Source organism: Urocitellus parryii, chromosome 8 (assembly GCF_045843805.1).
Source record: "Urocitellus parryii isolate mUroPar1 chromosome 8, mUroPar1.hap1, whole genome shotgun sequence".
NCBI lineage: Eukaryota > Metazoa > Chordata > Mammalia > Rodentia > Sciuridae > Urocitellus > Urocitellus parryii.
The window spans coordinates 38,321,002-38,338,568 of NC_135538.1; the positions used below are offsets into that span (position 1 = coordinate 38,321,002).

At 33.8% G+C, this 17,567-nt stretch overlaps 1 protein-coding gene across 3 annotated transcripts in view; it reads right to left on the reverse strand.

The window, feature by feature from the left end:
- The window catches only part of Rnf217 (ring finger protein 217), a 127,453-nt gene that overhangs the window by 20,538 nt on the left and 89,348 nt on the right, over positions 1-17,567 (reverse strand). For all 3 annotated transcript variants that reach the window (XM_026380761.2, XM_077801611.1, XM_077801612.1), the window contains exon 3: positions 11,692-11,856. In XM_026380761.2, the coding sequence (XP_026236546.2) occupies positions 11,692-11,856 (165 nt within the window). The remainder of the gene's footprint in view (positions 1-11,691; positions 11,857-17,567) is intronic.

Sequence of the window (17,567 nt, forward strand, 5' to 3'; positions counted from 1 at the left end):
ATATCTTGATTATATATAAATATTTTATTATTTGATACCAATAGAGAAATGAACAGATATGACATCAGTTAGCATACAACAGAAAACACAACTTTTTTTGACACTTAGTGGGAAATAAATTTCACATGCTAAATGAGTTCCTTGGGTATATCTTTGAGTGGCATGCTTGTGACAATGCCATCTTTGTTTTTGAAACATAAAGCTTTAAAATAAATTAAAATTATATTCACATATGGTTCATTTTTTTCCCAAAACAAAACATTCATCAGCTTAGCTCACTAAAAAATAAACTAATTACCCAAGTGACTACAATTCAGCATCAAAATTCTGTTTTTACTTAAAAGATGGAAATAGACTAGGTATTTCTAATCATTAGCTTAAACTGAGTATTCACAAGCCATGGATGTTATGTGTATGTGTGTATGTGTGTGTGCGCGCTACTGGGCATTGAAACCAGGGCCTTGCTCACATCAGGCAAGTACCCTGCCACTGAGTTGCACCCCCAGCCATCCCAAATGCTACTTGATTTGTTATTACACACACATTTTCTTCACTCCATCAGGATAAGGATGGCTACTTAAAGAACTGAATACTTATGACCCAAATGTTGCTGATACCTCTGTATACTTAAAGTCATGAGATGAAATGTTCAGAATATGCCAGACATTTCTTCAGTAAGAGTCTGATAATAAGTTCACATTGTAGTAGACACAAAAAGACACAACTGTTTATTTTTGTGCCTATGATATTCTTCATCCCACAGACCAAAAACCAGTAATAAGAGATTAACCATTACACATATGAACATATATAAAATAGTACCAGTCTCCCTCAAGTTGTTTACATTTAGTTTAATAAAATGATCATATAGAATCTAAAAAATAAAAGTGGGATATAGTTTTTTATTTTCATAGAGATTCCACTTAATCAATGGGTGGAAGAAAATCTCCAAGGGCCCAGATCATGCATATCTTTTTCACTCCTTAATAAAGGGCCTTGCATTGGTCCCAATACACAGCATATTCTCAATTACTATTTATTAAAATAATAAATAAGCATTATCTAGGATCTCCTAACTCCAAAATTCAATGAACACACTTGTAATTTTTATTGTACTGCAGCTTCCAGTATTATTTAATCAGTCAATCACCATCCTTTCCAGACCTCTGATGGACTTGTGCTTTAGTGACATTGTTTTTCCAGGTTCTCTTCTGATCTCCCCCAGGTTGCTTGCCCTTCACCTATCCCTTATTCCCATCCACACGCATCATGTTGCACAATCTCCTTGGGTGATTGCTTCCACATTCACCTGGCTTTGACTCCCCTCCGCAGGATCTTTTTTCTTTATCTCCACTGTAGACCTAGCTCCTAAGCTTCAGACTCAAACAGCAACTATGTGCTAGTCACACACATCTATATGCTTTGTAGGCATTCCCAGGCCAAATAGGCAAAATCAAAGTCATCATCCTTATTCTATGCAAAGCCCTACTGAAGTACAATAGTGTTTAATCTTTGTCAGTCTAACAACAATCTCTCCCTTCTGTGAGTCCATGAGAAAAAGGAACACATCTTACAAAGCATATAAAGGATCCATATTCAAAGTCCATATGAGGAAGAATGAAAAATGAAATTCATTTATTCAATAATTATCTATTTAGTGCTACAGAGTGCCCAACAAGTGCTATAAACACAAGAAGTATCTTTAGTATCTCTCAAGAGAACAAAATTAATTAAAAAAAAAATTCTTACTCTCATGGCTGAAAATACATCCATTACCTTAAAGAACAATAAGAAATAGAGGGCTACAGATAAGTAATATGACATGTGCTTTATTTTAGCTCCATATTATCTACTGAAGAAGGGGAGGAGGTTTGAAATTATATGGCCTTATCAGGAAGCTGAATATTACTCCAAGACAGTGAACAAACTAGCCATGTAGATGTCTGGGGGAAAGAACCTCTAGACAGAGGGAAGAACAAGTGCAGAGACCCTGAGATGTTTTGAAGCATGCATGGAGGGCATCATGGCTGTGGCAGGGAGAAGGAAGTATATGCAGCTAGAGGAGTAATGGGGTGGAAGCATGTTCAGGCTGTGAACTGTCACATGGTTGTCATAGGACTAGCATTTGCGTTGTTTAAGATGAGAACCACAAAGTTTGAATCAGAGGGATCAGAGGGGTGATGTGAACTGTCTCACGTGAAACAGTCTCATTTTGGGTGCTGGGTTAAGAACATCGAAAAGTGGGAGAAACCAGTTAGGAGTCTATTGTAAGAATCCTGGAAAGGGAAAGATGATGTCTTGCCCCAGACTGTTGATGATGGAATCCTGGTATGAGTTCAAACTCTGAATAAATTTCAGTCAGATAATCCATTGACTAGAAGTGAGTTATAAAAGAGAGTTGGGATGACACAGAGTTCTTGGCTCAAGCAGCTGGAAGATTAAATGGTTATTTAGAGAGATGGAGAGTTATGGGAAGAACTATTTGGGGGAGAAGTTTATTATTGCATTTGAGAAGTCTATTAGAGCCCAGAGAAGAGGCTGCATAGTATTTGGATATACACCTTTTCCCACAGTTCCCTAAAACTTTACGATATGTCAACTGCTGCCACCAGCAAAATTTGTATTGTTTTGAATTCCTTTTTTTTATTGGTGTTTGTTTTTTGGTGCCAGAACCTAGGGCCTTTGCACATGCAAAACATGTGCTATACCACTGAATCACCCCAGTGCCTCTGTTTTGAATTCTTGTTTGAATTTGCTCTATAGACAGAGACGGCAACTCTTATAACTTGAAATGAAATGAATGCATTATCTAAGAGAGCTTAAGATCCCCTAGCAAAAAAAAAAAAAAAAAAAAAAAAATGGCCCCATCAGACTCCAAGGGGAAAATGAGTAAGTAGCTTTTAACTCAAATGTTCCCCTGTGGACATGGTTCACTGGACTTCATCCTTCTCAGAAGCCCTCATCAACTATAACAAACTCAACAGGGCACTCAACTCCCTGGAGATGTTTCAGATTTTTCTTTTTCTTTTTAGTCAGGGGGATAATTAACTCACACAGGTGGCTAATGTTGGCATTATGGATGTCCTGCAATGCTTGGGATCTCCTGCACAGTAAAGAATCAGACTCTTTCTGTAAAATTTTTAAATGCATTAGATGTTTGTGTTGGAGAAAATCTGTTGAAAAATATCTGAACTTAGAAACCTAACTTTATTTTACCTATAAACACAAAAGAATGTTTATATAGTTTACAAACACAATGAAGTTTTTTGTCACACTATTACTGTATAAAATGAGGAAAGATTGACTGCATTTAGAGCATAACTCCATTTTATATATCAGCCCAAAACACAGTTCCAGTACTTCAACTACATACACATATAAATATAAATACATATAAATATGCATATATATGTACAAAATGTTCTTTTTGTCTTTATGTTAAAATGTTAAATCCAAAGGACAGGTATCCATAGAATTTGAATGTCACTTTAAGATTTCTTAAATGCATGGGTATGTATAAATCTGATTGCATCATTATTTGTTTTAATGTTATGTTACCTATGTATTTACACAATGATATATATTATATTATAATATTTTAATTATTTCTATATTATATTCAAACTAGGAGAATTTTCTGACTTTTTAAGGAAATGTAACAGGTGGTCACATTATATATTTAAATCTTGGGATAGTAAATAAGCATTCCTTTTTTTGGCATTAAAAATAGGGCATTAGAGGCAACACAGTCTAAGTCCAGGAAGTATTTTCTGTCAAACAATCAGGCTATTCTCATGTCTACAGTTCATCCTTCGGCACACCGGGAAAATAGCAGTAATAATCACTGCTCCAAACTAAGATATTTCATGCAATATGAAAAATTAAAAATGGTAAATCAGTGATCCAGTGGAAGCTATTTTATTTCCTGAGTGGCACTATTTGGAAGCTACCCTCAGTCCCTGTGCTTTTGCAGTAGTAAATAAAGTACTGAAGAACTGTAGGATATATATAAGAGCAAACATGGATATGCCAACCTTTTCCCCAGTAACTACAAGCTACATAGCTATGGCTCAGATATAAATGACCAAAGTCATAGCTTTTGTGTTAATCTTATGTGAACAGAAGAAAATTAATCATTTCCTCTGAATCAATATATTCTTGCCCAAAGCATCCTATTATAGGACTTAAGAGGATAAAATATCTAAAGAGAAATATCTCTAAAAGTAATTTCCCTTAATTGCAAATTCACAATAAATTGTGAATTAGCATAGTTTATTTTCCTTAGTCCTCCTTTTGGTTGTTACTCAATCAACCTGAAACTGGCTCTATGTCTTAGAATGGTGGTAAATACTTTATCCTTACAACTTTCTTTTGAGAATTAAATTAGACTATTATACACACTATTAAGGCTGTCACGTTATTTTTACTGTGTAACATCTCAAAATTTTATCAAAAGACAAGTAATGATTAAGATCTTGATAGCATACTGGAATTAGCATCTTACTATCACACCTGAGGATCTGATGAGGAAAACATAATTATAATAACTGTTATAGAGACAGACATACAGTAAATGTCAGTAGGTATTAAACAGTGTTATTACTGTGCTAATACCATAAAAAAAGATCACTGGACAAGGACATTTTGTAAACATGGAATAAAAATGGCTTATCAGAATTCGGCAACCCCTAATAGTATTTTGGCATTTCTTTTTTTAATGGTTCTGACACTTGAACCCAAGACCTCCCATATGCTAGGTAAATCCTCTACCACTAAGCTAAACCCACGCATGGATGTTCTTTTAATAACAGAAAAGTGATTATCTTGTCACCTAGAAATCAGAAACGTGTTGATCCTGGAATAAAATAAATAACTTAATTTAAATTCATAAATCACATTACTTGTATTCTAACCTAAGAAAATGTATAATTTCCTAGCAAGGTGTGGTGGCACACACCTATAATCCCAGCAACACAGGAAGCTACAGCAGGAGGATCATGAGTTCATAGCCAGCCTCAGCAATTTAGTAAGGCCCTAAGCAACTTAGTGAGATCCAGTGTCAAAAAAAAAAAAAAAAAATTAGAAGGGCTAGGGATGTGGCTCCATGATAATGCTCCCCTGAATTCCCAGTACACCATCCCCAACCAAAAAAGTATAATTTCTTAATTAATGATCTCTACTCAATGTCTTGTTAAATGTTTTACATAGAGATGTGAAATTATTTATAAGAAGAAAATCAAGGTGGTCAACTCCAGGTAATCTAGTCAATTGTGACTACATTTCTAACACATTACATACGTGTTTAAATAAATATTTATTTAATCTGACATTAAGAAAAAAGATAATTTGGAGAAGAGAATTTGATGAATTCCCTTTTAATTTCCAAAATCAATAAAAAAGCAAACTGTTCTGAGAAACATTAACCCTAACCTTGGTTTAGTAAGTTCAGTATTCCAAGCAACACTTAAACTTTACCCAAGGAAGAATGGAAAAAAAGTGTGTGGGGTGTGTGTGTGTGTGTGTGTGTGTGTGTAGCAGCCAAATCTCGAAAGAGTTGTTTTTCTGTAAGCTCCACATTTCTGGAAAAGCTGTGATGTTATGGACCTCCTGTTTCCTGATTAGATTTTATTTTTAATATTGAACTGTTTCAAACATTTAAAAAATATATAGATAACAATGTAACAGCTACATAGGGACTCACCACCCATATTTAATTATGTTGACATATTGAGATATTTGCTTCAGAAATATTTTTGAAGCAATAATTCTTGCTTTGTATAAAGCTTCCTTTGTATATTTAATGTTTCTTGACTGTAACTTCCTGCTTGCTTTACACTCTTGCTTGCCTCACATAATCAGGTAAAAGGGCCTGAATTTTTTACCTGCATTTTAAAAGTTCATGTGTTAAAAATATATACTGAGATTTCAGAAGTCTGGCCTTTGGAAAAATGGTGTTTTAACAATTTGAAACTTCAATAGGGAAAAACATGGTATGCTAGATGTCAAAATCTGGCTAACTGGAGAATAACCAATACTAATTAGCTAATAGTAAACCTTTTGAGTCAGATGGATGGCTTATTAACCATTCTTTTTTTAAAAGTTATTTCTTTTGTAGTTATGTATGGACAAAATGCCTTTATTTTATTTGTTTATTTTTATGTGTTTCTGAGGATGGAACCCAGTGCCCTCACACGTGCTAGGCAAGTGCTGTGCCACTGAGCTACAGCCCCAGCCCTTATTAACTATTCTTAAAGATTCCTTACCCACATTCTTGAAGGTTTCCTAACTGCTTTTATTTTTCATGATAGTTATCATATTGGGCAATACTATTAGGCCTTTAGAAACATCCAATGGGTATATGCTACTACCTGAGACATATTTAATAATAAATATTCATTAAAAGTTTCTCTTAAAAAGTATGCTGAACAATAAAACTATATGTGGCAGCCATTTCTGGAAAGGAAACAATGAAATACTTGTTTCGTTTCTTTCCTTTAGTTTAGTCAGTGGTAGATTACTCTATCATTTAAAGAACTACAAATGGCTGGGCCAGGTGGTGCACACACACCTGTAATCCTAGTGACCCAGGAGGTTGAGGCAGGACAATAGCAAGTTGGAGGCAAGCCTCAGCAGTTTGGTAAGATCCTGTCTTAAAATAAAAAGGAATGGAGATGTATCTCAGTGGTAAAGTGTCTCTGGGTTAGATCTCCCGGACCCAAAACATATATATTTTTTAAAGACAATTGTAATGACTGTGCACTTTAGTTGAGGAATTTTTTTAAATTTTCAAATGAAATACAAATTTTTAAAAATCATATTTGCATTTGAAAATAGTAAGCCTAAGTCATATAACATGATTTTTACCATGATTTAAAAAAATATTGAATTTTTCACAATTAAAAAAAAATTCAATCAAGCATGGTGGCATATGCCCAAATTCCCAGTGGCTTGAGAGGCTGAGGCAGGAGGATTGCAATTCAAAGCCAGCCTCAGCAATTTATCGAGACCCAAAGCAACTTGGTAAGACCCTGTCTTAAAATTTAAAATATTAAAAGGTTTGGGGATATGGCTCAGTGGTTAAGCGCCCCTGGATTCACTGTCCAGTACACACACAAAAAATTACTAACAAATAATAACTCCGATAATAATTAAAAGCTAAAGTTTAAGTATGTATGAAGCTATTAACATGGTATTTATAGTTTTATCTTGTATATTACTGTTATTTTTAGGTGTGCATCTAACTCAGATTTTAGTATCTCATCAAACATAGTCTAAAAATGAATTTTGTGTGTAAAAATGAACAGATATTTCATATTTTCAACAAAATTTAATTTCCTTACTTTCTTTAAATTTATTTTAAACATTAAATTTCATAAACTAGATTTAGTTTTGTTGATAACTAAATAAGAAAGAAACTCAATATTAGCACAGGTTTTCTGTAGAGTAAAAATCTTATAAAAAATCATTTGTAAGATAACAAATGGTATTTTGTAACTGACTGAAGAAAATTCTGTATTAGAAGGCAATGGCATTCAAATAAAGATGTTAACCAAAGTTGATCTTAACACAGTAACATAAAATTTTCATAAAATGTTTTATAAATAGGTAAATTCCAGAAATGTTTGTATATGTTTACCTTAATGTGAAAAAAAACACACTTATAAATTTTCTAATAAATGTGAGAAAAAAACTTTTAAAACTTATTATCTGTCAAAAATGAATTATAATACTAATTTTGACTTCTTAGCACAAGTTAATTTCTTAATAATACCATACCAAGTATTAAATTGGTCTTTCCACTTTAGAAAAAGGTAAAAATCTCATTATGGGAGAAGTAAAGGAGAGAAAAGAGTTACTCTATTGAGAGTACCAAATAAATGAATTTTTAGATAATCAAACTCTGCTTGAATGGGCAATTTTTAAATAATTATTTTGTAGTTATAGGTGAACACATATCTTTATTTTTATGTGTTGTGGAGGATCAAACCCAATGCCTCATGCCTGCTAGGTGAAAGCTCTACCTCTGAGTCACAACCCCAGCCGAATGGGCAGATTTTACAAAGGCATAATCATTTAAAATTCATCAGTATGGATACATAAATTTCATGAAAAATTAGCAGTAAGATTAAGTAGCTAAGAAAAGAGACTCTTATGTATCAAAACTTAAAATGTGCTTAGAAAGAAATTACAAATCAGTTGGTAGGAGAATTATTTAATAACCATTCCAAGATGGAAAAACTAGTTTCAGTACTCAATGTATAATAATCACGAAAATAAATTATGGGCCAATTAAAGAGTTCAAATATTTGGAAATCAAATGGCTTAAAGACAGGAAGAAAACAGACCTTTATAATCAAACATATGAATAATAAATAATTAAGTTTAGAAGAAAAATATGTATGAAAGATTTGTAAATATATAAAAAAAATATGTGTGTGTCCAAAAGGTAAGAGAAAGGTATATATGGTAAAAGAAAAACTTGAAAAAATTTCAAAAATATATATGCAAGCCTAAAGATAAGGATTAACCTAGAAATAAGGACTATCAAGTAAAAAAAAGAAATAAACAAACAAAAAACACTATCATCTGAGTAAAAAGGAAAATATGTAAATAAAATACACCAGAAAACATTTTAAAATAAATAGTTCACATAATTTGATAATAAAATTTATGCCCCAATCTAGGCCACATAAATAGGCAAAGGATATGAACAGAAAACTTTAAAAAGGTTGCATTATAAACTACAAAACATATTGTATTTTAAAAGAATATTTATATTCAGTTCATAAGTAAATAAGAAAGTGCAAAATGTGAGAACAATGCATTTTAAAACTATTAAATTTAAAGAATTAAAGAAGTGTTCACACAGAAACAAATTCTCAAAATTTTTCTCATAGAATTACAAATTGTTTCATTCCTTTTAGAAAGCAAATTGGCAGTACATGCCCAAAACTAAAAGCACTGATATTTAACCAATAATTCTACCTTTATGCATGTTTTAGAGGTTCAAAACATGGAAAAAAGATACATTCAAGATAAATATCATCAGCACATTATATACAGACACAAACCTAAACCAGCTGTGGTGTAGAAAGGTAAAATATTCACACAAATATTACACAGTTAATGAAATGTTCTGAAAAAGGCTTTAGAATTGTTTGGGCTGTTAAGTGAAGAAACTAATGTATCAAATTATTGGCATATTTTAGATAAAACACTACAAAAAGTAATTCCAATGGGGCAAAAACCCCATTTGACACAGTGAGTAGATTAAAGTCCAGGACTGAATACTCTGCCTCTTTGCCCAAATTTCCAGCATATGTTTTATAACCTTTATAAATAAAATGATTATTTTAAAATAAAAATCCATTACAATTTTGAATTTAAAACATAATATACCTATAGCAGGGTACAAAAATATAAATATACTTTGCTCACAACAAAATTTTACATATATTTGATTATTAATATTAAAAGCATTTATATGAAAATAAATAACAATGGCTTTGCCCATCTGAAGAGAATACATGAAAGTTTTGTTTTACCAACCCTCCTACCATCTTCCTTTTTTATATTTATAAATTTTAAGAGATATATTTATGGAAAGAGCCTAAGCAAGTAAAATAAACATGAATTCATTAATTTTATCTCAATTTCTATCATAAATATAGAAATGTTTCATGGGGGGGAACATAATTTTAAGGTCCAACAACAAAAATCAGAATAAACAAAATCTTTTAGGCTGCACTTAAAAGAAAAAAAAAGTTTGCACTCAAAACACGTCATAAATCATGAATTAGATGAATATAAATTTCATAAATGTGAATTTGACCAGAAAACAGGTTCTCAGTTACAATGTAGTCATGTAAATGAATTCCCTGGCTCTTTTCCTTTCTTCTATTTAAAAGGTAATTCTTCTTAAAGCCCAGACCATGGAGCTATTTCTACAAGAGGGAATCAGCATGCAGGTTTTCTTTTAACTGATTATCTATATTTGTCAAAACTGTGGGAGGTTATTAGTGTGCTCAGAAAATTTCTTGTTTCATTGCTTTTTCTTTTACACACGAGGGTCGATTTAATGTTAGATCAAGGGATTAAAGTCATAAGCGTATGTTTTTATGTATGACTTCATTTCAATCAGAATTTCCTCAAGGCATAATGCTGCAGTATTGTTCATTCAGAGAATAATCCCAGAACTGCTGACTGGCAATTGTTTTTTACAGTTTTCCAGGGAGATATAAAGTATACTTATGAGCAAAGTGCTAAGTAGAATGACTTAACAGCACTCAAATTCCCAGTAGCCTGTGGTTTAAAACTGAGCAGTAGCTTCAAATAAACACAAAAGGCAAGAAAAAAGGAAAAAGGTCCTCCTTTTAAAATGTTTTTCAATGGGATGAAAAATATAAGGGTACTGAACAATCGATGCACTGAGCTGAAATAGACCTAAATAAATAAATAAATAACGGAATGAATTTGCCTCCTACAGGGAAAACAGACAAAGCTTTAGCTCACACATCTCTACACATCACTTTTTACAAAGCTGGTTCAATTAAACTATTTCAAAATTTCTTCCAATTGCCAAAAATACAACATTATCATTTCATGCTATACATTTTACTTACGGTATTTATAAAACAGTATGTGAATTTGGAATAGTAGACCCATATATTAGTATTATTCTCAATAATAGGATTTATAAAATACTTTTACTACTTCAAATTGTATTCACAATTATTAAAATTTTAAGTATTTCTGATAATTTGAATTTCACTTATCTGTTCTAAGTCTCCAGGAAAGAAGGAATTGCAGAGTTACTCTTAAAAGAAAATTAAGCTCAATTTGGATATGATAACCAAAAGTAAATTTGGCAATAGATAAAAACCACATATAGTAGAGTGTACATATATACACACATAAAATTTTCTAAAGTAAGTTAAAAAAAACCACTTCAACAGATCCCTATCTTATAAGAACCTTTGTTTTGTTTTGTTTTGTTTTTGTTTGTTTGTTTGTTGTTTTGGCTGAATTTACTTGGTGATCTCTCTTTAAGAGGATCTTCCCTTGCTATTCGCATAGCTAACTTTCAATATCCAGGTTTCAGCTCAAATGTCTATTAACTCTTGATTACTTGAAACATTATAAGAGGGAAATTAAAGTGGGATTCATAAAATCCATAAGTCTTGATTTTGAGTATTAGTGTCTATCTCAAGAAATATACAAAGAAATGAAATGATCAATTTAAAGTAATCCTAAAGTGATATGCAATGGCCAAAGGACAAGAAAAGCAAAGGACGGTAAGGATTCAAAGCCTGCATAATTAATTGGGTAGGGATTACAGTAGTGTGGCAAGCTAGAAATGATATGTTTATATCATTTCCAAATTAACTTTTCCTTCTTAATTTTTAAAGAAAAAATAAAGATTTTGATGTTTTAAATTAATTCAAGTGGTCTCCTTAAATTTTGTAATGTAATGCAAATACATAATAACTCATAAGAATATACCTTGTTTATATATAAAATGTTAAGTTTAAGACATGATACAATTTCTCTTCTAAAATGAAACAGCAAATACTCTTTCTCCATACCTGTGTTCAGATAATCATAAATATGATTCACTTCAATATCGTGGATATTATTCAATTACATTCAGACGTACACATTTCTTCCCTTTCTTCCAAAAGGTCATCTCACCTTGCACTTTGGACACTTCTGGGCATTCCTCTGCCCATGCTCGATCTCGCTGGCCCAGTGACGCAACAGTTTGTCTCCTTTTTTGTACTCCTTGCAGTTAACACCTTCATGCCAAGGAGAGTGGCACTTGAAACACCAGATGAATTGGCAAGTGGGGCACTGGATCTGTGCAGAGAAAAATAATATTAAGTACTTGTAGACAGACTGAAAGAACAAGAATGGAGATGCTTGGGAAGTTAGCGAAAGTGTTACAATTTAAAATGCCTCCCTTTCAACAAGATCAGAGACGGAATAAGACATGAATATTCTGTTATTAAAAGAGGAATGAATTGCTTTAGCAAAAATGATGTGGCTGTTCATAGACCACACTGGAATTCAACACTTGGGAAGTTGTAGAAATCAAATTGCCTTTATGAACATCTCCAGATGGAAGCACGGAGTAAAACCTGATGGTTCTCAATGCCTCAGATCCAGACACTTCTCTCTTTAACTCACTTTTCCCTTCCATCAATTTCCCAGGTTTTTCATTGCTCTTCATAACAATGACTTGCTTCACTTTATGAAATCAAAGCCCCACAGATACTTCATCACATGAAAAACACACTAAACAATACACTGCTATACTAACCATCTGCTGTGAAGCAGCATCCAAAATAATGGGTACCCTTGGTTTGCTTCCAATATAAGGAAGGCTAGCTATAAAAATAATGCAAAGAATAAAATAATTAGAAATGTGTCAATATAGTGACCCTGTGGCTTGTATTGAGGAAACCATCAAAAAGAGGTCTTCATGCCATATCAATGTTTATAGCAGCACAATTCACAATAGCTAAACTGTGGAACCAAACTATATGCTCTTCAACAGATGAATGGATAAAAAAATGTAGCATATATACCAATGGAATATTACTCAGCAATAAAAGAGAAAAAATAATGGTATTTGCAGGTAAATGGATGGAGTTAGAGAAGATAATGCTAAGTGAAGTTAGCCAATCCCCCAAAACCAAATGCTGAATGTTTTCTCTGACACAAGGAGGCTGATTAATAGTGGGATAGGGAGCAGGAGCATGGGATGAATAGACAAACTTCAAATTGGGCAGAGGGTTTGGAGGGGAAGGGAGGTGGTATGAAATTATTAATATGGTGGAATATGATGATCATTATTACCAAAGTAATAATGAAGTGAAGACACGAATTGGTGTGCATATACTACGTATACAACCAGAGATGAAAAATTGTGCTATATATGAGTAATAAGAATTGTAATGCATTCCACTGTCATATATAAATAAAAAAAAGAGGTCTTCATATTTTCACTATGTGGAGGTGTATATGAGCATCTGTGTACATGTTCATTGAAAATATTTGTCTTCCACTTGACATGGAAATGTTTTATCTGCCTTCCTTTACCTGAATGGCAGTGGAGTATGCCACCCTCACAGAGTATTTATAGTGTGTCTCTCTCTCTCTCTCTCTCTCTCTCTCTCTCTCTCTCTCTATATATATATATATATATATATATATATATTCATATAGACATAATAGACTTTCCCCAGCCTCATTTGATTAAAATGAATTATCACTTTGAATGAATGCATGAAAGTGAATGACATTTATAACTTTTCTTCTCTAGGCTCCTGCATATTAGGACACTGCAGCATGGGTGAATGTACTAATGTTTTGAAGACCAATTTGAATTTCTTTTGGTAAACTATGCACAATATCACCACTTACTTCTTTGGATCACCACGTTTTGATAATGGAGATTCCACTACATAAATTAACTGACAATTACAATCACAGCTCTTCTGTTTATAACTCAAAGCACTGAAGTTTTCACTTACGTCAAGAATAAATAATGCTTTCCTACACAAATGTGAAAATGCAAAAGTACTTCTGTTTTTAACTTTGGATAAAATAATAGAATTTGTCATTAAATTAAAAATCTTCATGTCTTTTTAAAAAAATTTTGTTAAACGGAAATATTATGCAATATTTTTTTTTATCTTCAAGATAATCCTACAAAGTAAGTATGAAGGTAACATAGCAGGTATGTGTTAAGAAGAGATTTAAATATACATTTATCTGACTCCAAAGTCAGCACTTTCTAACTGTGCAGAAACACTTGCTCACACTCAGCAGTGTTCCTTCTTTAATAACTGACAACTTAAAACATAGCAGTCAAAGATTGTTAAGTGGTTAAACTATTCAGTAATTCAAAATTCTACATGAATCCCAATGAAAGGTGAACTATGAAAATCCTTTTCAAGATTTTCATAAAAATTGGAAGTTTCCTTGGATAGAAAAAAAAGATCTCATGATTCAGTTATTTAAAATAACTGTTTTTGCCTTTATTGACCACGAATATTAAAATAAGTCATTTTTCAAAGAAGAATGAGTTGAAATGGGTGTGTTTCAGAAAATAAAATATTATGTTTATTCCCTTATGTCATTGAACACTGAAGAACAGATGTCACTATCAATGGAGCCTTCCTTCTGAAGACAGTGAATGAAATGCAAAGGAAAAAAAATGACATCATTTTTCCTCCTGTACCTGCCAATATGTCAGGAGGACTTGAATACTTAATTTAGTTCTCTTCTATTAGATATAATCCATGATTTGAAATTGCTGGGCTCTAGTATCATTAAATAAAAGTGTAAAAGGCCTCTTTGGTTTTTTAATCAGTCTTAGATTTTATTTATGAAATGAGTAGAAATAAAACTTTGAAATGGACTCATTCTATGAATATCAGACATTATTATGGTTCAAGGATCCTTGTGAACAAATGTTGAACTCACGTCTTTGGATCTCCAACAAAGATAATGAGAAGTGTGCAATTCTCCCAAGGTACCAGAATGAAGGAATCTGACACTTGGTGTCTAAACCAGGCATGGTGGCTCCCAACTGCTTGTGATAAATGTCCTACTGCATGTCCTACCACCCTTCTCACCAACAAAACAGAACTAGTGACAAACTGACAGGAGTCATGCAGCAAGCTCTCAAGTGAATATGAATAAGGAAAATTCATACTCAGCTGCTTACCATGCTTTGGATTAAAATTATGAAAAGACTAACTGCCAACCTAAACAACATTGGTATTTAGAAACTATATCTGAATTGTTTCAATACTGACTTTTTGGTCTAAAGACGCCTTATTGACCTTAACTATATTCCAAATTGGCCTTATGTAAACACACATAGACCTCAACACCACACCTTCCTCCACGCTTTTATTCACAGTTATTCCCCTCATGAAATGCCACCTCACAACCACAAGTCTGCCACATGGAGTGCTTGCCTTCTGCATAGTCATATTCATACAGAAGCAGGAGAAGAGGCAACAAACATCAGCATTGCTTAAGAGCTCGTTAGAAACAGAGAATTCCTGAAATCTCACAGCCACTGAATCAAGAGTGCACATTTCCACAAGGTCCTCAGGGGATTCATATGCATGCTGATGTCTGAAATACACTCTTCTATACCAAGTGATCCATGGTTTTGTCTTGTACACAATTTATTGAATCAGGAAAGGCCAAAAAACATGTATCCTCTGGTTGGCACGTTGGCAAACTGCCTAAGAGGCCGCTGCCATGAGCTTTGCCCAGCAGAGGTGCTCATTGTTGAATGTAGATTAGCCAAAACGATTTTTTTCTCTCCTGAGAAGTGCAATGGGGAATCATATACACGCTGCCTTTGCCATTGAGAGGAGCCGAGTGTCCACAGTGAAGATCACTGGAGAAGGAAATAGGCATTGACTTGTGGTGAGATGACAGAGGGGCTCTCACGCCACCAGAGAACTATCTGTTTCTCCATGAGGCCTCCCTGGGTGGCTGCTGAGACTGGTTTCCTGTCCTTCCCACTTCCTGTGGTGCATTCAACAAACCTCACTCATTGAGGCAGGACAAGAAACAGCACATCTCTACTTCCTATCACTGGAAAGACTACAGTTAACACAATCTGTGCCTGTAATCTTATCCTAATATAATTTTCTTACTTTAAGATATCTTCCTTATTCCTCCCTATGAGATGCAGTTCTCTCTTAGGGAATTTACGTTGGGCAGGTAGATGTGCAATCTCCTTAAGAGTCTACAAGTTTACTGAGGGCAAAAGCTGGGTCACATTCATTCTGTATTTCCTGAGTCAAGTAACACAGACCCTCTGACATATGGTGGACACTCAGTAAGTTATTTGTAATGTGGATTAAATGAATTCAAAGAAAAACCAACATCTCTAACTTAGAAACAGTAGCTGAGATGGCATTACCATTTCTTAGATTCCCAGATGATGTTCACTAAATATTTTTATTAATGTGCTAACTCTTTTTACACATTAAAATACACATTGAGCAGAGGGTGCAGCATGAATCACCACTCAGAGGTCTCAGGGCACACGTGTAAACAAAAAGTGTTCCAATGTAGCCTGAACAGAGACATCACTTCACCAGCTCACCTCTGAACCTAGATGAAGTGTCCAATAAATAGGGTCTAGTAAGTACCTACAGTCTGGGCTTGTCTGCCAAAATATATTGTGATTCAGAAATTTCTTATATGAACCATGTAGAAATTACAGGTGTCATGCTGGGCATGGCATTACAAGCCTGGAAACTCAAATGCACTGGAGCTAAAGTAGGAGGATCCTAAGTTCAACACTTACAAACTGTTTCAAAATAAAAAAAAAAAAAAAAATACAAAGGGCAAGGGATGTAGCTCAGCTAGAGAGTGCCTCTGGATTCCATTCCTCAGTATTTAAAAAAAAAAAATCACAGCTATCAGGCTAATTTCCTAAAGAAACTAACCAATACAGTAAATGATTTGGAAATCTTACAGTTATAAAAAGTTTAAGAACTGAAGATGCATTTCCTGTACAGGAGAAGACGTGAAAGAAGTGTAGGGTGTTCCAGAGATGAGAAAAGGAGTCTTGATGCACAGCTTCAAACACCTGTAAGGAAGCCATTTGTTCCTTTATAATATCAAATCCTAAAGTCGAAGCGCAGCCATCAAAGGAGAGTCCCCACACAGGAAAACGGGCTCAACTTCCTGCCTTGCTCTTATTCCCTGGGAGTTCAGTGCCTACCTGGGATCTCTCCCTGCATAGGAGCACAGTTACATATGGGGTCCACAAGGCACTGTTCCTTAAAAGAGATACCAGATGTGGCCAAGTAACCCTTGTGTTACTGTCTCACAGCACAGCTGAAATTGGGGTAAAAAAGGAAAGAAAAAACTTTTCTAAAGTTTGGGGACCAAAAGCACACATAACGATGCAGGGTAACATATGACAAGATAAGGTATATCAAGTTACAGTGCATACTTATATAATTAATCTTATAGACCTCCCTTAATATTGTTTTCCTGGCTCCATTTACATATGTAACACATTATTTATTGCATAATACACCCTCCTGGCTTTTATTTTTAAGTGAGAGGTATGCTCTTCCAGGGCAGCACGTTGGAACTTGGGTATGGGGTTCTCTGCAGTGTCTCCCCTGAAATTGAGAGTCAATGTTCATACCATTCCACCGGAATCATCTTTAAGCACCTACAGATTCTACAGAAAGGTAGAAATACAGAGGGTAGTGGACAAAAAGTGCACAGACCAACCTTCTTCCAGAACATCTTCTGAGTATTTTATAATGAGAATCTGACTGGCTAACTTCACTCCCTTTCCAGCTAGTCAACAGAGAGAAATGATTCTTCACTTGTCTCTTATGCTGAAGACTCAAGGGAAAACAAGATGAATCAAAAAAAGAAAAAAAAAAGAAAAAACAAAAACAAAAACGGTAGTTCTCAACATTGTAGGCCAATATGTAGGACCTATAGGTCTTAATTATTACAATTATCTAGTTTTTTTTTTAAGAGTTAGATATAGGCTAAAATAT